This window comes from Cydia splendana, chromosome 11, assembly GCF_910591565.1.
Source record: "Cydia splendana chromosome 11, ilCydSple1.2, whole genome shotgun sequence".
NCBI lineage: Eukaryota > Metazoa > Arthropoda > Insecta > Lepidoptera > Tortricidae > Cydia > Cydia splendana.
Window position 1 is genome coordinate 21,253,737 of NC_085970.1, and position 23,966 is coordinate 21,277,702.

Consider the following 23,966-nt stretch of genomic DNA (forward strand, 5'->3'; position numbering starts at 1 on the left):
AATACTTAAAAAAACTATTTGAATTATTATGATTTGATCAACGATATAATAGAACACACCTAATCAATTCTTGCCTCTAACGGAGTGCGCACACCTAAAAATAAACTATACTAAATGTCAGCTCAGCTGTCATTGTCATGTGGTGACAAAAAAAAAACAACGTGTTGGCCTGTTCAGATAATTTTAGTCCTAAAAAACTAATTTCTTTTTTGTAATGTCCCATGTTTCTGAATAATATACAACAGCAATGGAAGACAATGAGGGAAAAGAATTTGCGGCTCTCGGTGTGAAGAAATGGCTAATAAAACAACTATTCAGTCTTGGTATGTTCTTTCGATTTATTTTCGTAAATAATATTAATATAGCCGTTGTAATTTATCGCAAAATAGTCTCAGCTGCCGTTATTAACTGTGTAAACTAGTTTTTTGTTATCTTTTCAGGAATCAAGACACCCACTCCAATCCAAAAAGGTTGTATTAAAGAGATACTGGAAGGCAATGACTGCATAGGTGCAGCAAAGACGGGCTCGGGGAAAACGTTCGCGTTCGCTCTACCCATACTACAGAACTTGGCAGAGGACCCTTATGGGATTTTTGCGTTAGTTTTAACACCTACACATGAGCTGGCATACCAGGTATTGTAAACTGTTTAAAAATCTTTATAAATTAATAAAGCTAGGCATGACTGTGACGTAAATTGTATACATTCAGAAATCAAAACTTGATTGAATATAAATATTTTTATTAGCAAAATGACATATTATTGCCTGCAATTTGTCCACAGCCAAACTTTAACACCAATTTTGTCCCTTTAAGGTTAGGGGTTAAATTTCCAAAAATCCTTTGTTATATTCAGAATATCCAACTCTACAAGATTTAAAGATCCTAACTTAACAGTTATGGCTTTGCATTGTCTGTGAGTATCTTTATCATAGATTAATTATGTTTTTTATTTTACTAATTTTAAAAGTTTAGGTACATAAGAAAATATGAACTTAAGACTTTTAGAAATAACAATTAAACAAATACTAAATTGAATAAACACAGATAGCAGACCAATTCACCATCCTCGGGCAGCCCCTCTCCCTCCGAGTGTGCATAGTAACTGGTGGTTCAGACCAACTGGAAGAGTCCCTGAAGCTTGCCAAGAGACCCCACATAGTGGTAGCCATGCCGGGCCGCCTGGCTGACCACATCACTGGCTGCGACACATTCTCTTTAAAGAAGATCAAATATTTGGTGTTGGATGAAGCTGACAGGTAAGTTTAAATTTGAACCAACTTCAAAAACTTAGACTTATATCTTTAGTTTAGCCATATCAATGGCTATTAATATTTAATATAGCCATCCATGCAGCTCTAACAATTTTGATGAAATACGCTATATGGGGGTTTTCGAGGGCGAAAAATCGATTTGGCTAGTTCTTATCGCTAGGTAAACGCGTATTTTTGAATGTTAACCTCTCGTGGGGCGATGATAATTTTTTTCTAATATTTTCCTCGTACGCGGATCCTCGCTCCGGCATACCACGGCTTAATATGTTTTCCGAGCAAAGCTCGGTCTCCCAGAACTAGTTAAGTATAAGCACATCTATTTTAATTTGAGTTATTTATTCGCATATTTCAGTTAAGTGTAGTAAACAACTATACTTAGTGTTTTTTTTCACTGCACATTTTGTATGTGCAATGTGCATGATTGTGCAAAACATACACTTACTATATATGATTTTGTTGTTTTCAGGCTATTCAGTGAATCATTCACAGATGACTTGGAGACAATATTCAGTGTGTTGCCAGCTAAGAGACAGAACTTACTCTTCTCAGCCACTATTTCTGATGAAGTCAGAGACTCTAAAATACTTCCCGTGAACAAAGAAGTAAGTAAATATATTTAAGTTAATGTACCATCAAATCAAAGCACTGAAATATTTACAAAATAATTATAGGGCATTTACACATGACTAATTAACGATTATTATAATTCAGGATCAATAATTGTTTTGAAGACTACCTTGTGTCAATTGTGGGTAGAATAAAATATTGTAAAAAGTGTATCTTCATATGATTACCTTACCTATCTTTTACTACTCAGTTTTTCTATCAGTTTCATCATTTCATGGCATATTTTTTTCCAGAAACTCGTAATATGGAAGGAAACTGATTCTCAACTGACTGTGTCCACACTGGACCAGCGATACGCGGTATGCCCCGCGTACGCTCGCGACGTGTATCTAGTGCAGGCTCTCAGGAAATATCGCGAGACCAAACCGAGCGCGCATGTACTGGTTTTCACTGATACCAAAAAGTAAGCATTCTCATTTATTTTATTAACCGACTTTAATTTCATAGAAGGAGGAGGTTCTGTATTCGGTTGTGGCTATGTTTAGTTCTCTAGTTGCACCTTGGATTGCAACTTGGGAACCTGAGTGCCTACCACGAACCACGTTCGACGTATTGCACCTCTGTCGCACTTGTAAATTCGTACGTAAGTGTGAGAGGGAGGCAACACGTCGCACGTGGTCCGCGGTAGGCCTTCTGTATCCCCAGAGTATATAAGCGACGAGAGCGCGATGCCTTTTTTTTAAATATGTCTGTATACACGCGGTATTCAATTGCTTTCTTTTGATTGGATGTTAAAATTTACAATTTTAATTAATTTTGTTGCCTTATTCATGTATGTAAATCTGTTTCAAAACTAACAAAATTGTCATTTTTGTGTGTCAATAGTATATACTACGAAGCACTGTGTTGACGGCATCGCTGCGCTTGTTATATATGAAGAGAACAAAGATTATCCACAAACATCTATTTTTTTCCAACAGAGAATGCCAAGTCCTCTCAATGATGCTAAACGCCATCGGTATGGACAACGTGTGTCTCCACGGCTTCATGCGGCAGAAGGAACGCGTGTCCGCGCTCGCGCAGTTTCGGAGCAACCTGAAGTGCACGCTCGTGGCCACTAACGTGGCGGCCAGGGGGCTCGACATACCCACGGTGGACCTGGTGGTTAATCATAAGCTGCCGACGGAGCCTAGGGAGTATATACACAGGTGAGGCAGACTTATAGAAGTAGGTAAAGTTTCCCCAAATGACTATGCCACAAGTCGTTATTGAATGAAAGTGAGCATGATAAACTGTGAAATGCACGCTCGTGCTCACCAATGTGATGTCTACGAAAACCAAGGAAGTGTCTTACAACTTATGGTCTAAATAAGACTTTCTTGACACGTAAACGTGATATATTTCTTGTAGTTAAGTAAGTAAGTAAATAAATATTCTTTATTGCACCAATAATTATACATTTTACATACATGTAAGTAATGTCATTTGTAATTTTATATAAGTTTTGTTTATCCTATGTATCACAACAATGTTTAATGTAAAATGTATCCACGAATGTAGTGTCAGTACAAACCCGATAGGGCTTCACTTCACGGCACTTTTCTGTTTGATTTAATGTAAGATTTTAGTATAGAATATAAAAAAATTGGAAATTTAAACTTGACAGGGATTGCCCCTTTTAGTTCAAGCACGCTACTAACGTTGGGGATTTTAAAATAGTACCTACATTTTTCCAGGGTGGGCCGAACAGCGCGGGCGGGACGCACTGGGATGGCGATCTCGCTGATCACGCCGTACGACATTCTGAGACTGGGCGAGATCGAAGCACACATCAACACCAAACTTACTGAGTTCAAAATTGACGGTAAGACATCTGTCTGTTATAGGTCTACCGTTTAACTGAGGCGGTTGGTAAGAAGTTTTTATTGTCAGCTAAGGCCTGGTTGAAGGTTTGTATTATGTTAAGTAAGTAAAAATATATTCAATTCAAAATTGAGGGCAAGCAATAGGGAATATTACGAAAAACTCTGCGCAGAGGGCGTCACCAGCACAATCACAGGGCCTACCGCGAAACACGAAAATCGAAAGTTCGGTTTCTGTCTCTCTATCACCCGATCTCTATTCGATCGATAGAGAGGCAGATAACGAAATTTCGCGTTTCTCGGTAGGCCACCTGTAAACACACCGCCTTGATGCATCAATGTCATAGTGAAAACTTGTCAAAAATCTGTTTAAGGCCTAGTATTGTATAAGTTACTCTATGGTTTACTAAGTGCACTAGTGCTGCACTCTGGCGGCAGAACATTGCAGTAATACTCCCTATTATACATTGACTTTACGACTGAGGAACTTTACACTGACATAATAAAAATATGATTGTCTACAGATGACGAAGCAGTAAAAGTGTTCACCACAGTGAGCGTCACTCGGCGGGAGCAAGAGGCACAACTCGACAATGAGGAGTTTGAGGAGCGGAAGAGGAGCTACAGGGTGAAGAGGTGGATCCAAGCTGGGGTGGACCCTGACGCCATGGAAGCTGGGTTAGTAGTTTTATTGTTTACAACAGTGACCGTCAGGCGGGAGCAAGAGGCACAACTCGACAATGAGGAGTTTGAGGAGCGGAAGAGGAGCTACAGGGTGAAGAGGTGGATCCAAGCTGGGGTGGACCCTGACGCCATGGAAGCTGGGTTAGTAGTTTTATTGTTTACAACAGTGAGCGTCAGGCGGGAGCAAGAGGCACAACTCGACAATGAGGAGTTTGAGGAGCGGAAGAGGAGCTACAGGGTGAAGAGGTGGATCCAAGCTGGGGTGGACCCTGATGCCATGGAAGCCGGGTCAGTGCTTCTATTGTTCACAACAGTGAGCGTCCTCGGCGGGAGCAGGAGGCACAACTCGACAATGAGGAGTTTGAGGAGCGGAAGAGGAGCTACAGGGTGAAGAGGTGGATCCAAGCTGGGGTGGACCCTGATGCCATGGAAGCCGGGTCAGTGCTTCTAAACCTTGGTATATGATACTAAATACTAAAATGATAGTTTGACTAACCCAATCCGTGGCGCTTCATTTAGGTACTTAATTTGTTTATTTTTCTAAAATAAAACATGATTTTATCCACAGATTAGAAGAAATGCGTCGCAAGCGCATCAAGGCCGCCAAAAAGGCCAAATTAGCTAAAATCAAGCAACTACAATCGCAAATGAAGAACGAGACAGAAGATCGACTCCAGCCTGAAGACATAGACGCCAGCATCAAAGAGGGGTTCAAGAAAGTCAACAAGAGCTTGATGAAGAAGGATGACAGGTTATTTATTTGTAGTGTTAAGTTCACTCTCTGACAACGCGCCTTTGTTACGCATCTCGATGACACATTTTAGAATGGTTCTGTAGCGTTCGACTCGCCGACACTCAGTAACCGTAGAGGGACCACACACAACCTCGCAAAATATTTCATTTCTCATGTTCTAAAGAGGGTCATTGTTGTTCTAAAAGGTGCGCAGAAAATGATACGTTTTTGCACTAGAGCCTTTTAGGTTCCAAGTACGATTTTATTATTTTTTTACGATAAGTAATTGAAATTTGGGTATAAATGGATTTGTTAGACAATTTCCATTCTGATATTTGACCCCCCATTACATAAATAACGATACCTTTGCCTAAATTGTTAAATCGGCGTAAATGAGTGCCTTTCATCCCTTGGTTAACAATCTACTATTTCGATTAGTTCTTTTTGAATGTTATTGCAATTTCCATAGGAGTTGTAATTCAATAACCGGTCAAAGTGACCGCACCATTTTTTATGCAGGTATATAAGTAGCACGTGCGGTTTTACTTACAATATACAATGAGTTAGCTGTAAGGGCCAGCTTGAAAACTAACGACTATAACACTTAGTATTTATTACAGGTTCAAGGATGTGATAGGGAAGATAAGCAAGATCAAGCGGAAAGCGGAGAAGGTCAGTACCCAGAAAGAACCCGGGAAGAAAAAGAAGAAAGTTAATAAATAAATTTGCTGGTGTAATATTGAGTTTCATTTTTTGCATAACTTTTACCTTTTACCCAGAGTTTATTAATAGTACAAGGGATGTAGTCTAAGAAAGCTCATGCCCCGTAGTTTGTAAGCTGAAATAAATGGCGCTAAGCCATATTTTTGCCGTCACTGGATCGACATACGGAGCGCCATCTACATCGGCGGTCAAGTTTCAATGAACCTTTGCCTATACTGATCTACAGGATATGATTACGGAAATAACGTGTGATGATGATCGATTTGTCAAATTATCAACTACACACGGATAATTTAACCCTACGAGAGGTTTTCCTTTTAACCCTTCTCTAGCACCGCACCAATCTATACGAAATTAATCTAGCTTTGATGATTCATTTGAAGACAAATCACATTACTCGAAAGTACATACTAATTTGAATCTTAAATCGGAATGCCAAAGTTGAAATTCTATTGGCGAGTATGTGGTCTATAAATCGTACTATGCTTGGAAAAGGGTTAAGAGCCAACGGGAGTGGTCATTTCTCCATACAAACGTACTCCTCGTTTTCCTCCGTGGTTTTTGAAGCTAGAGCAATGATTTTTTCAACACAGATTAATATTGTCAATATGTGTGTCGGACCGTTTTGCTTTTTTTGATATTTTTGTTTTTTTAAAGGCGCTAGAGCCCTTCAAAAATGGCCTAATTGACTATGCCGCAATGAGAGGCGTGGCATTCAAAACTGATATCAATTAGCCAGAAAAGCAAAACGGTCCGACACAGATAATTTCATAATCATTTAGATTTCCAAATTTGGTTATGATTGGTTAAGTTTTGGAGGAGGAAACAGAGGAGTACGAAACCTCGATTTTTGAGATTTTTACGCAGGATTTTTCGCCTTGCCTTATCGCACTACTTTTAGGTGCCGCTTCCGTTAGCGAGACGGGTATATTTACCTAAAATATTTAAAACTCAGCTCCTGTTTCGTCTTAACAAGGTACTAACTGGTAAATAAAAGTCCAATAAATAAGTAGTTAATAATTTATTTATACATTGTAAAATTACAAATAAATACAACAATAATATTCATTTAAGCATTGCACCGACGGCAAATAATTTGGCACTTTAGCTGACAAGCCTTGGCTATGGGGTATTATTATATTAATATGCCATGTAAACAATAACGTAACATATCAATCGCTAATGAATCAATCATAATTAAAACGTGTTTTTTTTAAGTATATAATATACCTATATGTATTTTCAGTAAGTACCTTAAATTTTTCCGTTAAGTTCTAACAACTTTTATTTAAATGCAGCGTTTCTGGAACCTTCTGAAGCAAACAAAGTCAAGTCAATTTCCATTTTGATACGTTCCCTGCAAGATTTTTTTATAATGTTTAACTAAAAGTCAGGTTTGTCTTTGACAAAAGACAAATTAATAGAGTTAAAATTATTGCTTACAGTTTCTGATACGCAATACCATATTCTATATAATGTCTTCCGTTGGCCATCTAAACTTATGTGCCACTACCAACATACAACAATAATTATCACTTTTCTATTTGTCGTCTATTTACTAACGTGTACGTAACGTGACAACTACAATTCTGTGCCTAGTGAAACCTCTGAAGTGGTTCCACATCCAATATGTAAAGACTAGAGATGGACAGAGTTATCTATGGAGATTGCCGAATACGAATATTCGACTCATTCGGTTCATATTTAACATACTAATACATGTATTAAGTAAATGGGCATGTAATGAGGAGGGATGAATGAATGCCATATAGGCAAAAGAATGCAACAACATGATGTGTATTACGTCACAGCAACAGGGGGGAGGGGGGGTCATGCTAAGTGTGACAGCATGTGAAAGTGTGACAAGCGAATAGGGTGCGAAGTCTAAAAAAAATCGAAATTTTGTGTGATGTTATTAATGGACGACTAGGACTCAATTAATATTCGGCCCATCTCTAGTATCGACCGATAGTTTTGTTAAATATACTAAAATCACATTTAATATTCTACTGTAATGTTGAATTTGGTGTTATTGCCAATAAAATAAATTGAGCAAAATACTTTGTCGATGCTCGAAATTAATATAATAAGTAGGTAGGTAAGAAAAATTAAAAACATTAAAATGTTATAGGTATCAATAATCAACTATTTTCTAGTCTATGACATTGTCATTAATTCATTATGTATTATTTATAATAGAGTATTAAAGATGTGGAATGTGAAATAATCCGTTGCCTTGGGATTATTAAACAATTTAAATGTCATAAACGAGAAAATAATTGATTAAACAACGTTTTAACTTTAAGAAACAACTTAAATTATTTGTGAATTGTTTCTGAAGGCCTTGGTCAGTTTTTCTTCGTATATGACATTTATTACAGTTTGTAAAACAATGTATTCTTTGACTTTATGTATTTAAAAACTTGTTTTATAAATTTTATAATATTGATTAAAATAGACTGATTTCTTATTTGATGTTACTTATAGTGCAATATGAAGCTAGTCTTTATAATAATAAGGCCGATTCATTTCTATAAAGAGATTAAAAAGCGCCTTTCTATTTGAACTATTTACTATTCTTATAAACGTCGTACTTTGCTTTAGACTAAAAATGTTTAACTTCTTGGGGCTGTTCCATCGTTTTAAACATAGACAAAATAATACTAACATACGTAAAGTAATGAAAAACTTTATAGCCTCAAATTTGACAGTTGATGTAGATGGCGTTGCAATAATAATGCAGTAACTATGTTATCAAGCGCAAACGTTTGACAATCCAGTTATCACTCAACCGTACAGCGCCATCTACTTACACCGTCTTTACGGCTATACTACTACTTGACGAGTCAGTATTATTTTGTCTATGCTTTTGATTATAATTTCCCCTTGTATTATTATTATTAACGATTTTATAATGAGTTTATACAGCTTATTTAAATCTAAAATCTTAATCTGATTAAGATATTTAATGCTCTTAAAGCCGCATATAAATGATAAACTCTTGTTTATGCACAAATTGAAATGTTAAACTTGCTGCACTTTCGTTATCAAACAATACCTTTAATATGTGACTAAAAGAGCGAGATGTAAAAGCGAATGCTAAGCGCTTATATTCTGTAAGTAAGTATTGTATAATTACTTGAATATGACACTAAACGTATACTAGACGATATAAGTTTGAAAGTATTTTTAACAGAGACCAAAAACTGAAAAAGTTAAACGTTTCAATGACTCAAACCCGAGTGTGGTGTAAAAAATCTGTAGAGTTAGACCAAGAAAAGTCTGCATCGATTTTGATAGCATACGCAGTGCAAGTGTTATTTGTACGTCATCATTTCATAGAAGTTTGACGTTTAAAATAACACTTGCACTGTGTGTGCTATTATTATCTCTATATTAAATCTTGCCAGGCTTTAAAAACTAATGCTTGCAACAATTCTTGGGATAATGTTGCCCAAGCTCCCTTTGTATGCCAAAAACAATGCTAAGCAAATAAACCCTTAAGAATGAATTTGAAATGTAAAGTAACATCGACCAGTACCGCCCAGTGTCCTGTTGTGTGACGTCACTATTCGGACATCTGAAGGAGAGAGTTGATGGTGGCGTCCTTGTCGCCGTGGTTCACCTCCAGCACGGACTTGATCACCTCCTTGTCCATGCTTGGGAACATTTCTTCTATCTGTAATTGAAAAAAAAAAAAAATTGGCGAAAAATTTAATGATACACGCTTTTTTATCGCTGACTGTACTTTTCTTTCAACAGGCAACTGATACTCATCGAGGCAATTTTAACAAACCCAAAGACAATTAGGTTGCGTTGTTTTATCTCAGAGTTCTTATGACCACCTCCTGTCTCCATCATCAGATTAGCTCCATGTCATCCTATTTACATATGTATGCAAAATTTCAGCTCAATCGAAAATCGGAGAATTGAGTCAAATTTAGCTTCCAAGATTTGACCCACACTAACTAACATACTAGATAAATAAAAGCTGGCAAAATACCTGTTGTATCTGCTCAGGTGTGATAGGGGGCGGTGGGGGCGGATGGGCCCTCTGCTGCGGGGGCTGCATGGATTGCTGTTGGGGGTACACCGGCATGGCGGCGTAACCCATTCCCGTGCTGGGGACTACCAGAACTGGGGGGAAGGTTGCCACGGCCGCTGGTCCCACCTGAAGAAAAAAGCAGTTAATCTTGAATTTGCCTTACCGAAAAAATTAAGATTGAACCCTAACGTGCTGAACCATTTCTCCTTTGACCCTTCATGTCTTTTTGTCCTAACTAGAATAGTTACAAGTCCTACAACTACATACATGTTGAGCGTCAAGGAGGATTGAACTCACGATATTCCCTGTTTTCTGTCGATTTAATTATCTTCTATGGGGTCCATTTCGTCAAGCGCGTAATAGGTGTATAAAAAATAAGAACTTTTTTAGGTTTAATACAGGTGCGAGTATGATGAACACTTCCAAAATGGTGTATCTGCAACTATTGTCGCCTATAAACATATATTATAAATCGCTAGCCCAATATTACAGGGTTCTATGTTACATTTTCAAGATAGTTGAAATTCGACTTCATGTCACTATGACTATGGGGCTATTCATAAATTACGTCATTTCAAATTAGGGGGGGGGGGGGGGTCTGGACATCGGATGACGGTAGCATGAAGTAGGAGGAAATGGGGTCATTTGAAGCATGATTTTTGGATGATTATAGGGGGGGGGGGGGGTCAAAAATCGTCAAAAATCGATGACGTAATTTATGGACAGCCCCTATGTTCAAATTTCAGTTCGATAAAAGTGAAACATAGAACCCTGAATTACTACTAAATACTACTGAATTGTATGCTTATTTTTTTTTGCTTTGCAGAAATAATCTTAATTTAGAGGTCTATTGTATTGGCAGTATCGCTAACTACTGCTACAAAACTGGGTGTTCAAATGGGGTTGGCAACTGTCAAAGGTTTGCATAGATGGCGCTATCATAGCTTGCCCCTTTTTCTATGAGGTTTGGCTTAAAGGGCTGTCATCCAGGGCATAAAAATCCATTAAAAAAAAACAAAAATTTGAGACAATTCAAGGGATTGACAGGGCACGCTATGCTGGCGCCGTCTGATAAATACTTCGACCAGCTAACCCCATTCCGTCGCCCTGCTTCCCGTTCAGCGGGTGCCAGTCCTCGTGTGTCTCGCCCTGTCCAACAACATTAATAACTTACAGAGTAACTGAGCACGAGGTTGATCATGCCTTCAACTCCGTCGCCCTGCTTCCCGTTCAGCGGGTACCAGTCCCCGTGTGTCTCGCCCTGTCCAACAACATTAATAACTTACAGAGTAACTGAGCACGAGGTTGATCATGCCTTCAACTCCGTCGCCCTGCTTCCCGTTCAGCGTGTACCAGTCCCCGTGTGTCTCGCCCTGTCCAACAACATTAATAACTTACAGAGTAACTGAGCACGAGGTTGAGCATGCCTTCAACTCCGTCGCCCTGCTTCCCGTTCAGCGGGTACCAGTCCTCGTGTGTGTCGCCCTGTCCAACAACATTAATAACTTACAGAGTAACTGAGCACGAGGTTGATCATGCCTTCAACTCCGTCGCCCTGCTTCCCGTTCAGCGGGTACCAGTCCCCGTGTGTCTCGCCCTGTCCAACAACATTAATAACTTACAGAGTAACTGAGCACGAGGTTGATCATGCCTTCAACTCCGTCGCCCTGCTTCCCGTTCAGCGGGTACCAGTCCCCGTGTGTCTCGCCCTGTCCAACAACATTAATAACTTACAGAGTAACTGAGCACGAGGTTGATCATGCCTTCAACTCCGTCGCCCTGCTTCCCGTTCAGCGGGTACCAGTCCCCGTGTGTCTCGCCCTGTCCAACAACATTAATAACTTACAGAGTAACTGAGCACGAGGTTGATCATGCCTTCAACTCCGTCGCCCTGCTTCCCGTTCAGCGGGTACCAGTCCTCGTGTGTGTCGCCCTGTCCAACAACATTAATAACTTACAGAGTAACTGAGCACGAGGTTGATCATGCCTTCAACTCCGTCGCCCTGCTTCCCGTTCAGCGGGTACCAGTCCCCGTGTGTCTCGCCCTGTCCAACAACATTAATAACTTACAGAGTAACTGAGCACGAGGTTGATCATGCCTTCAACTCCGTCGCCCTGCTTCCCGTTCAGCGGGTACCAGTCCCCGTGTGTCTCGCCCTGTCCAACAACATTAATAACTTACAGAGTAACTGAGCACGAGGTTGATCATGCCTTCAACTCCGTCGCCCTGCTTCCCGTTCAGCGGGTACCAGTCCCCGTGTGTCTCGCCCTGTCCAACAACATTAATAACTTACAGAGTAACTGAGCACGAGGTTGATCATGCCTTCAACTCCGTCGCCCTGCTTCCCGTTCAGCGGGTACCAGTCCTCCTGTGTGTCGCCCTGTCCAACAACATTAATAACTTACAGAGTAACTGAGCACGAGGTTGATCATGCCTTCAACTCCGTCGCCCTGCTTCCCGTTCAGCGGGTACCAGTCCTCGTGTGTTTCGCCCTGTCAAATAACATTAATAAATAAATATCAGTGGACATCTCACAGATGAACCTAGCTCCAAACTAAGTAAAGCTTGAACTATGGCTGCTAGCCGACGATAGGGTACTTATATAGAGAAATAGAATATAATAGAATTGATTTATTCGTAAGCACAAACAATCGGTACAATACATACTTATATACATAGAAAATACCCATGACTTAAGAATATCTGTGTTCATCACACAAATAAATGACCGTACCGGGACTCAAACCCAGGACCATCGGTTTCACAGGCAGGGTCACTACCCACTAGGCCAGACCGGTTATCAACACCTATGTAATATTTTATTTAGAAGGTATTCCTAGATTCCATTTACATACTAATAATACTAATAACATTTGGAGGTGTAAGGGCTCTCTCAGAGTCAATCTGTATTGTGTACCAAAACTCATTTCACTGTTATCTTCTACTTACATTAAGCACGGCCTGCGGGATGGTAATGTGAGTCCAGGCGATCAGCTCGTCCATGGTGAAGGAGCACTCGTCAAAGATCTCCAGGTACACCGAGTTCACACCGGGGGGCAGCAAGCTGAAAAGATTATCCACTTTCAGTTTAAAGTTTAAACCAGCTTATTCAAAGAACTTAACAAAGCCTTAATTATTTAATTTATGTTTTATCAGAAGTCTATGACAATAAAGACAAACGATTATTACCAAATTAAAGCTTGTAGCGGGTTTACAAATAACGGCATTAGTAAACCGAAATCAACGTCATATATTAAGAAAAGTGACCAAGACCTCCAGTGCACAGAGATGGAGTCGAACCAGCGTCCCCTGCTATGGCGACAGGCGCCTGAGCCCCTCGGCTACCCAGCCCACAGCGCTACAGTGAACGCCATTAGTATAATATTTAAAACTTTCGCGTTTTGAACACATATTAACTCACATTTATAGACGGGTCTAACGCGAAATTTAGTCAATTTATTAATTATTTATTCAATTAAGGTAATTGAATAAATTTCGCGTTAGACTCGTATATAAATGTGAGTTAATAAACGCCATTAGTGTTAGGCCTTTGCATACAAAGGTCTAAACCAGCGGTCGGCAACCAGCGGCCCGCGGGCCGCATGCGGCCCGCGAAAGTCTCCCTTGCGGCCTGCGAGCCTCGCTGGCTATTTTGTATGTAATATTGACAAATGACAATGTCTGATAAAGTCATAAATATTAACAAAGTACGGCCCACGTCCACTTCGTTAACTGCTATGTGGCCCTTGGCTGCTAAAAGGTTGCCGACCGCTGGTCTAAAGGGACCCACTGATTAACAGTCCGCCGGACGGTATCGGCCTGTCAGTTAGAACAAAATTTTGACAGTTCCGAACAACTGACAGGCCGATACCGTCTGGCGGACTGTTAATCAGTGGGCCCCTTAACGGATCCGATATGGTCTTCTAGTCCACACAAAGGCCCCTCATAAATACAAATTAAAACAAAGCCAAGAACGAGTCGCGCTCCAAGGTTCCGTACATCACATTATTTCACACAAAGTTTATTTCGTATGTTCACCTCATGCATTTTTTAACCTTTTGAACGCCACAGACGACAATTGATGTCAACGCAAAATCGTGACAACGACGACAAAGACGGCATTTGACGTCGATCGATTTTTGATGAAAATCTACTGAAAAACACCCCACTTTTAGGTTCACAAAACTAAATTTTACCCCCGTGGCGTCAGTGGCACGGCAAATGGATGCGCCGTTTGGCGTTCAAAAGGTTAAACTTACATACGAAACCCTAAAAGCAATAACATACGGAACATACCTAATATATCATAATATCAATCAATCAATCAAAAATAATTTATTTCGAACAAAAAGTCCATATGTGTTACTGTTAGCTGTTAGTAACATACCAATAAGTACTTAAATGTAGGGTTAGTACAAACATAAAGTTAAAACAGATTTTTACATAATGGGGCATGTAGCTGCACAGATATGAGCGCCGATAGGCATTTAGCCGGCGGCGGCGCGCCGGTCATAATCGGTCGGCGGCGGCGGCGAATCGGCGGCGTGGCCTTGAAACACCTTTGATTAATGAAAAACGAATTCAAACCAAAATTTTACCCGTTAACATGATTTTGCTGTAAGGAAGTTATAAAATAAGTGCATTTTTCAATTTCAAGCAAAATTTATTCAATAAAGGTACGAAAAAAGTTTTATAAAGTATGAACAGTATCGCGCGGCATCAGAGGCGGTCTTAATCTTGGCGAGGCCCTGGCTGGAAGATCTTTGCGAGGCCCTTATCTTTTGTGCTTAGTAAAAAGTAGCGGATTGACTGTATCAGGGAAACGTCTGGTCGACAGTCCAAAGAGCCGAAGTGAGGAAAATCAAGCTCCGTCATTAACCAATTACGACCCAAAAAACAGATTTATGTCAAAAAGTGATGTCCAGGGCCGAGCTCCACCTAACACCGAAGACCTGTTTCCGACGCCTTCCCATGCGAGGCCAGAAGCTGCAGATAATGCCAAGTGTGAGCTTGGCTGACGGCCGAATGCCCGGAGCGCCGATTACGGCGCGCCTCTGTGCGAGGCCGAAGGCCAAGCTGCAAAAGAGCAGAGCTTGGAATTGAACTATAGGTCCAGTGTAAGCAAGTCCGAAGGCCGATAAAGACCGAGGCCATAGTGTTAAAGACCTGGAGCTTTCCTGCAGGTGCATTGGTGCGAGGTTAAAGGCCGTGCTGCAGTGAAGCTAAGATCGGAGAAGATCTAATGACCAAGCATTTATTTTAAAAGTGAGGCCGAAAGTTAGGCTCCAAACAGGGCCGAAAATTTGGAGGTTCAGATAGCGTTTTACTTCTATGCGAGCGATGCGAGGCCAAAGATTGGGCTGCGAGAAAGCAAAGCTTGAAATTTGAACAATGGCCAAGCTTATATGAGACCAGATTCCGTTTCCGAGGCCCTTCCGTGATTCCGTGCGAAGCCAACGGCCGGACCTTTGGGCGTGAAAACACTTAATATCTGAAATTAACCCCTTTTAAAGACATTCAATCCATGCTTGCAATGATTAAATTGAAAACGGTGAATGACGGATGAGCACGCAGAGAAGATGGCCGATGGGGTCGAAAAGTGCTCGAGTGGAGACCACGGACTAGCAAGCGCAGCGTAGGACGTCCACCCACAAGATGGACAGACGACCGTATTAATGTCGCCGGAAGACGCTGGATGCGGGTCGCTTCCAACCGGTACGTATGGAGGTCCAAGGGGAAGGCCTATGTTCAGCAGTGGACGTCTTATGGCCGAGATGATGACGGATGAGCTAGCCAGCTGGCAAAATTAGTCATTTCGTTGCCCTAACAGTACTAGCGCGGTTACCAAACAGAAAAGTTTGAATTTACCATCAATATTTTTTAATTATATGGACCTATAATTATTTATTTATTTATTTAGTTATCTATTATACAATAAGTTACAACTTACAATACCTTTTGAATGTCTATAAGCTATTCAGACTGGCGCTGTTAAAGATCTAAACTGAATAAAATATATATTTCTGATTCTGAAAGTAGTACTATCTAACAAGGTCACGCCGATGCCACGCCGATAGCGCAGCGTCGGCGGCGGCGGCGCGAAAATTTTGTCGGCGGCGGCGGCGCGCCGGCGCGGCGCTCATATCTACTGCTGCACCCAGTGCTTCAACCATGGTGAGTCCCACCGGTCGGCCAACGTGCACAGCCAACCAACAATTTACCAACAACCAATAATATACCAACAATTTTATTTATTTAAACTTATTTACACAAAAAATTGTTTAGACGATTTTACTAACCAATGAATAACTTTATTCCAGCGCGGGGTCTTTCCACCGCTGGGGTCCGTGTGGGTCTCGTAGATGCAGTGACCTACACGCAGACGCACATAGGGGTCCATACGGGTCAGTCCTGCAAAAAATACCATATATTCCTTCTATATGGAATGACAAACAAAACGAAAATATTAAAGAGGTAGGTAACTCACCATAGTTCTTAACCAACTTCGCCTGAGCTATAGTGATGCTCAGCCTCGCTGTCAACGGTGGCCCTGCAGCGGGGACCTAAAAAATAAAAACATATATTTGAGCCTCTTTAAATGTTAGACAAGCACAACATGCTTTCTTTGACACAGTAAAATTACTTTGGGCACCGATCACTAACTACAAAATGGAGCATATAAGACAGTCAAGAATCAAGTTGCATTTGTTATGTTTTGTATGATATCAAAACAAAAAAACCGGCCACTTTTTCCTGTATGATAACTTAGGAAAATATTCTGATGATGATGAACATTATCAGATCTTCTTAAGAAGATAAACACCTACAGTGTGTACTTGAATGCAGACAGCCCGCGCCGACATAACTCAAATGAATGACAACAAACACTAGCACAATAGTCAGTAAGTACTTTATTTAGTGTATAGTCATTATCTTATCTCATGAATGACTCATCTTTGTATTGTGCAACTAAATCTAATGACTGATACAATAAGTATCATGTGCCATCACGTTCCGCAATTGTTGCGCTATTTAGGGTCCTAGCTAAATTGGTTGTTCAATACTTACGCTATAGAATTTCCAATTTAGCAAGAACCCTAAATGTCATAACAATCCCGTGTGGTGACTTTACAAGAGTATAAATACAAATTATTAGAGGTTGATGACAATTTGGGGTAAGGTAAGGCAAATTCCTCGCGCACAAAACGGCCAGTGTAGGCAAGACTAACTAGTCATGCATAGCATATTAAAATAAATAGGCTTATTATTAACCGGGCAACTAAAATATTAAACAGGACCTTCAATGGGCATATAATAATATAATTTGGCTGTGCATTAATATTTTAGCGCCAATAAATTTATATTCGCCTCAAATTTAAGCATCATATTATTAAAAAACTGGCAGCAAAATCAAGCCACCCAAAAAAAATATAGGGAACTAGAAATGATAGGCTGGCATCTAAAATAATAAGTTGGCAAGTAATATTGTAAAGTGATCATAAAATTTGGTTGTTGTACAGAATACCTAAGATACCTATATACATAAGCTTTAAATTTAATCCATTTTTAAATAATTTAAACATATGCATACTTTAAATTGACAAATTTCGTAAACCACAAAACACCACAAATTTATTTACCAATGGTCAGTACCTATACTTACTTATAGTCGAAATTTCTAATCATGAAACATACCGTTAGGTCTTTAAATTTTTAATTACTAATTTCTATAGTTATCAAGAGTCAAAAGATAGGTGCGACGACGAGCGAAGCAAGGAGGAGCGTGTTAGGTTTACCGTGTAGTCAGTGGCGTAGCTAGCATGGGTGGCACCCGGGGCGGAAATTGTGGGTGTCACCCCAAAATTCAATCAAAATTGAAAAATATGTTTAATATTTTACAATTATAAAATTACGTATAATATTCCATAGCTCACAATTTACTCCATCGCTTTCATTTTAGATTCCATGAACTCTCAATAGTCCACACCCTGGCGGGTGTTGCCTCTGCGCGCATTCTATGACACGGGCAAGGACAGCATCCGCTCGGTGTAATGTAACCCACATTTCATAAGTGTCATAAGGGTCTACATGTTGGCCTGGGCTCCGCGCACGCCTCCCAAAGGTCCGAGTCATCATTGTCCCGTGAAAGATATACAAATAATTTACGTTAAAAAAAATTTAAAAACTTTTTTTGCCAAGTGCACGATTTCAAAGAGATTCTGTAAAATCCCATTTCACAATGAATTTCAAATAGTCCAGAGTCACCCAATTAGAAATAGTGACATAGCTTCTCAATTACAGAAATAATCACATAATTAAAAAAAACTTTCTGAATAAAAAAACCTACGAGGCACCAACATATTATTGTTACATACCAGGAACCCCGAGAGATTTTAACCATGCATTTCTGCATGAGGCCAAAATAAGGAAAAAATACTAAAAGAGTTTACGTCAATTTCGCCAAAATAAAATTCTCATGTGGAAACATGAGAATTTCTCGTTTTTCGATTTTTTGTACATAAAATGTAAATGCTATAATTTGTAAAACTGACACCCAAAAATAATTTTAACTTTTTTTTTTCAATTACAGAAATAATCACATAATTAAAAAAAAACTTTCCAAAGTTGCGAAACTTTCCACATGAGAATTTCTCGGTAACTTCTGAGAATGTTCTCGAGAACGAGAATTTATTTATTTATCGTAGTTTATACCATGAATATTCACGATAGTTTAGGTGTAAAACGATAGTTTAGGTTTAGGTGTGTGTAAGTATCCTTACCCCCAGAAAATTCCGACTTTTGGTCTACCGCTTCCGGTCAGAAAAATGTATGACGGCCCGGCCAAACGGTCAGACCTAGGTGGGGGGTGCTCGACCAAATGTCATATTGACGCCGCCATGTTTTTTTTTAATATGGCCGACTTTTTTTTAAATTTTTTCAAGTTTGCAGTAGCGCGCTGAAATTTTGGCCACGGAATCTCGGGATCCCCTAAATACCTATCAAAAATTGTTTTTTTGGAAAAATGCTACAATTGCGGGAAAACTGGCCACTTTTATTTTGTATGGCAACTTTTAAACGGTGCGTGATAGGTGGGGGGTGCTCGACCAAATGTCATAGAGGGCCCCGAGACAAAACAAACTGCATTAAAAAAAAAATGGCCGACTTTTTTTTTAATTTTTTCAAGTTGGTGCGAGCGCGCTGAGATTTGGCATGGCGGGAGATAGAGGTCTCTGGATTCCTATGTCAAAAAAAAGTATTTTTTGGAAAAAATCCAAGATGGAGGAACAATAATTTCCATGTTCTGAGAACATTCTCGAGAACGTTTCCGCTTTTTGGGAATGTTCTGCAATTTGTACATTGCTATGCTGGTGCTACTGGACTATGAAACTAGGCGAATTCCAAAACAGTTTATAGGACATTTTAGTCTTTAAATATGATCAGGAATATTCTGTCTAAATCTCTCGGGTTCCTCGTGGGCATGTTGTATATTATTTCCTTAATGGCGGTTGTGCAATCTGCCACAGTTTTACGAATTTTTATAGATGGCACTACTGATGTTCACGGTCGGGTGTCACCCCCCAAATGGGTGACACCCGGGGCGGGCCGCCCCCGCCGCCCCCCCCTAGCTACGCCACTGCGTGTAGTGACCAAACAAAATATTTTAAAGAACTTCATTTTAGAATTAATAGATAGCCGTTTTTTTTATAAAATGTGCTTCAATAAATAGTCTCCAATATAATAATTCAGTTGCCATATAAATAGTTGGTACCTGCCTAAAAATAAACAAAAGCTGTAACGGCATTAAAATGTTGTCTCATATTGATATATTTTAAGGCTCTGTTTTTGTTGCCAATGTATTAATTTTAGTACCCATTTCTATTTTTTTAAACTACTCAAATTCGATTAATTAGTTGACCGGTTAAATACGTGCCAAATAAATATGTACACTTAAATTTACTCCAGAGGTGATTTTCATGATCATAGTGAAATCATACTTGCTTTTCCTTACATGTACAGGAAGAGTAATCACCAATATTATCCACATCACTAATATTAGCCAGCTACAGATTTTTTGTCACTAAATCTTGTGAACCAATGTGTAGTTGTTGGTATGAAATGTATCATTTACCTGCGCACCACATAGTTGCTGCTGCAGTGCCAATGCTGCTTGATAGTCTGCGTCCATGGCATTGTCTGCGGCAGTGTCTCCGTCGGCACGGAGGAAACCAGCCGGCAGCGGACCCAGCAACACCTGTACCAAACAAATTTATTAGTCAGTCAGCTCACCTGCAAAAATGTCACCCCACAACCACATGCTCTCTACATTCTCACACCATACTGTCAGGTGACAACCAATACTTGCTAATTGTACAAATAATAATAATCAACCACTTTCGTAGACTACAAAACACAAGTGGACATTGATGTGCACGTATCAGATTTAAGCTGCCTGTGCATTCACATTTAATAATATAATAATAATAATTTTTCGGTACAACATTGGTCCACTACGACTGAACTTGTAGTAGTAATTAGTGAGTTTTGGTTGTCACATGACAATATACTATTTGTAGCACACACCCCAGTGCGCTTTGGTTTTCTTATTCAAACTATAGCCAGGGTTTCATTTATTTATATTTGCTTTGCACAAATGTCTTTATTTAACAGTTGACCGACAGAAAAAAACATTTTAGGACATAAGTTTGTTATATTATTTTAAAAGTTTAATTTGATATTAGAGTAGATTTATTAAAGAATCAGAAATGGGCTAAGTATTAACCAAAAATAAGTCATATTACAAAGTGCCTTGAATATGTATCAGGCAAGGCTTAGAACAGGTTTTTTCTTCATACAAAAAATACCGGTATTATTAACTTCTTTTTGTTCTTTGGTTTATTATTTAATTTTTACTGGGACAATTTAATAATACGAAGTTATTAACTAAATACATGACTCAGTCCTATGTAAAGAGCATAAAATAATTAAAAATATTAGGCTATTTCGGGTTTAAAAAAAAACCGGTTCCGAGCCCTGGTATCAGGAAATGATGGAATATAATTTGGAAGTACTATTTTCTGAAAGGAAAGTGTATTTTAGGAAAACTTAAAAGAATAATTTCTTCCCTTGAACTCTACACAATGAAACAAACTATGGATGCCTTTTTTATTCGGGTGTGTAATGTTTAATATAATTATAAAAAAACCGGGCAAGTGCGAGTCGGACTCGCGCACGAAGGGTTCCGTACCATAATGCAAAAAAAAAAACAAAAAAAAAAGCAAAAAAAAAACGGTCACCCATCCAAATACTGACCACTCCCGACGTTGCTTAACTTTGGTCAAAAATCACGTTTGTTGTATGGGAGCCCCATTTAAATCTTTATTTTATTCTGTTTTTAGTATTTGTTGTTATAGAGGCAACAGAAATACATCATCTGTGAAAATTTCAACTGTCTAGCTATCACGGTTCGTGAGATACAGCCTGGTGACAGACGGACGGACGGACGGACGGACGGACGGACGGACGGACGGACGGACAGCGAAGTCTTAGTAATAGGGTCCCGTTTTACCCTTTGGGTACGGAACCCTAAAAAACTATCATACATTTGTTATAACGCCATTTGATATGTTATTATATGTTATAATGTAATTTTTATTATACGTTTCCTATATTATATTGTGATTTCATCTAAACTGTCATTGATATAATGCCTAATGTAATATAATTTTCAAATAGTATACATACATGTTTTATAATGACATTTGTTATTTTATATTTTTGTATAACGTAATACTTCATACAATTTTATCAAGTATAAATACATATATTGTATAAATTTTTTTGTCATATTTAATTTACTGATAACGTAAAGTTTTACATACGTTTTATAACTAGTACGCAGCCCTACTGCTTTTGCTAGCTATTTTATTCTAGAGAGGTCGCAGTTCTAACCTAACCAATTTTCTCACGGTTTTCGTTCTGCGGTGGCCGCAGTTCAAACCTTACCTACTACCACCACCACCACCTTACTTACTTTTTTGCCAGAGTATTTTATTCTATGGAGAGATTCAAAGTTCTAACCTAACCTAACCCTCCTTTTGTTAGGTGGTTATTCGATTGTGCGGAGTCACAAACGAATCCAACCTAACCTAACCCATTTATGTCATGCAACTATTATGCCACACAAATAATTATGTGATGTCACTTGTTATACCAAATAATATGCTTTAGAGTATGTAATAATTATGAAAATGTATATTAGACGAAGTGTAAAGATACCTTATGACCATTATACCAATAATAACATTATGTATACCGTTAATTAGGTATTACGGTAGTATGCCATTTATTATGTTATTCAAAATAACGATATATCAAACTATAATATATAAAAAGTAATTATAACAAATGTAATGAACCCTTTTTATTCTACACTTAGCCCAAATATTTAGCGCCCCTGCATGTTATAGTCTTTTTAGTGGCAACTAGCAATTATTTATTGAAACTTTATTGCATAAAGATATACAATTATGTACAAATGGCGGACTTCATGCCAAAAGGCATTCTCTACCAGTCAACCATAGGGCCAAACAGAAACACAATTAATCTCAAGTTGAAACTTATAAAATCACTATACCATTTTCAATAAACCACAGCCTTGAATTTAAAGTATCCAGGTCAAGTGGAAGTCAATTATCCTAAGCACATTGACCTCATGAAAATACTAAGCGCCCGAAACTCGATAATCTGATGGTGATAAGAGAAATCTCCAGAACATTAATGATATAAACTCTATGAAAATATTCCAATAAACAAAATATTATCATTAAAACTTGTTGAACCGGTTCCGTAGTCTATAAACGGAATAACGATGTTTATGATAGGCGCAATAATATTGTAATGATTCATACGCGCAAGGCAAAACAATTTTATTGCCATTACTTTCCTCTGTGTTTCACCATAATTTTAGGACTTACCCGGCGTCGACGCTCCTCGTTTCTATCACCGTCGTTTGGCATAGTAGAAGTCATGTTTAAATAACACTTTTAAATAATCCACGAAGCTGATTCACCGATTTATTTTCCTCGACAAAGGCGAACGAAAATTGATTTGACAGCGACGGAATATTTATTTGGATTAGGGATGGATACTTAGTAGGCTTAGTAGCTGACTTTATAGGTATATCGATATTTTAAAATACACGTACGATAACCAATAACCACTAAGGCCTAAGATAGTAAAATCAAAATTTTCTGTTTAATAAATGTAGGTCGTAAATGAAAACATACGGTGTAAATAAACACTTTCTTTGCAACAGAATAGAAGAGATGAATATGTGATATGACCTACGTATATCGACATTATCGACGACGAACAACGACGGACATCCCTAGCAATTTTTTTAAATGTCATAGCATGCTCAAGTTTAAGTAGACAATATTATGATGATATGAAATAAATTAAGTAAAATTATATAAAGCTATTATGCATACTTTACTAATTAATTATTTATAATATACTGATCGTCATTACAATACTATTAAAATCGAAGTTAAGAATTACGATTTTTTAAGGTATTCATAATATGTCGTGTGGATCTTAGGGCAGGTATTTGAACGATTGCCATCACAGTCATTATGACAACCAAATGTCGTCAATTTATATAACACTTTACTATTTTCTACAAACAAAATTGTACCTTACTTGCTTAACTTAAGGTTTAATTTTTATATTAGATCTTAAAAACACGTTTACATTAGGATATATTGATACAAAGTAAAACGCTTTCGTTAAACGTCAAACCCATCGGTTTGCATTGCATGTTTTGTTGGCTTTACATATTTCATTAAAGCTTACAATACAATATACGTATAATAATTAAAGTGCATTAAAGTTTATTGTTGGACGTGTACCGTCACATCTGTGTGCTAGCGAACTTGAAAATCTGGGGTTTCCTGACCCATATGTTGACTTGAAGTGACTTGGTTATTTTATTGATTTTCGTGAGTTTTCGAGATGGATATCATCCAAACACCTAAGGTAAGCAGAGTTATAAGATAACAACAATGTGAGGGAATATT

The 23,966-nt window shown here is 38.6% G+C and overlaps 2 protein-coding genes and 1 long non-coding RNA gene across 3 annotated transcripts in view; 1 reads left to right on the top strand and 2 right to left on the bottom strand.

Moving 5' to 3' along the window:
• Positions 1-6,337, bottom strand: part of LOC134794984 (uncharacterized) — a 46,871-nt gene extending 40,534 nt beyond the window's left edge. Inside the window, exon 1 of the long non-coding RNA XR_010144743.1 lies at positions 6,254-6,337. This is a non-coding gene — a long non-coding RNA (uncharacterized LOC134794984). The remainder of the gene's footprint in view (positions 1-6,253) is intronic.
• Positions 168-5,856, top strand: LOC134794845 (probable ATP-dependent RNA helicase Dbp45A). Its single transcript, XM_063766644.1, has 10 exons — positions 168-323; positions 441-634; positions 1,047-1,258; positions 1,740-1,875; positions 2,134-2,303; positions 2,821-3,048; positions 3,577-3,704; positions 4,227-4,527; positions 4,955-5,137; positions 5,740-5,856. The coding sequence occupies exons 1-10, from the start codon at positions 248-250 to the stop codon at positions 5,840-5,842; spliced, it is 1,731 nt and encodes a 576-aa protein (XP_063622714.1). The 5' UTR covers positions 168-247; the 3' UTR covers positions 5,843-5,856.
• Positions 6,338-6,848: 511 nt separating the features above from the next.
• Positions 6,849-23,025, bottom strand: LOC134794846 (toll-interacting protein-like). Its single transcript, XM_063766645.1, has 8 exons — positions 22,863-23,025; positions 20,018-20,140; positions 16,376-16,451; positions 16,188-16,299; positions 12,838-12,952; positions 11,846-11,932; positions 9,846-10,013; positions 6,849-9,521 (listed from the first exon to the last, which is right to left on the bottom strand). Exons 1-8 carry the CDS (start codon positions 22,914-22,916, stop codon positions 9,411-9,413), a joined length of 846 nt encoding a protein of 281 aa, XP_063622715.1. The 5' UTR covers positions 22,917-23,025; the 3' UTR covers positions 6,849-9,410.
• Between the last annotated feature and the right edge of the window lie 941 nt (positions 23,026-23,966).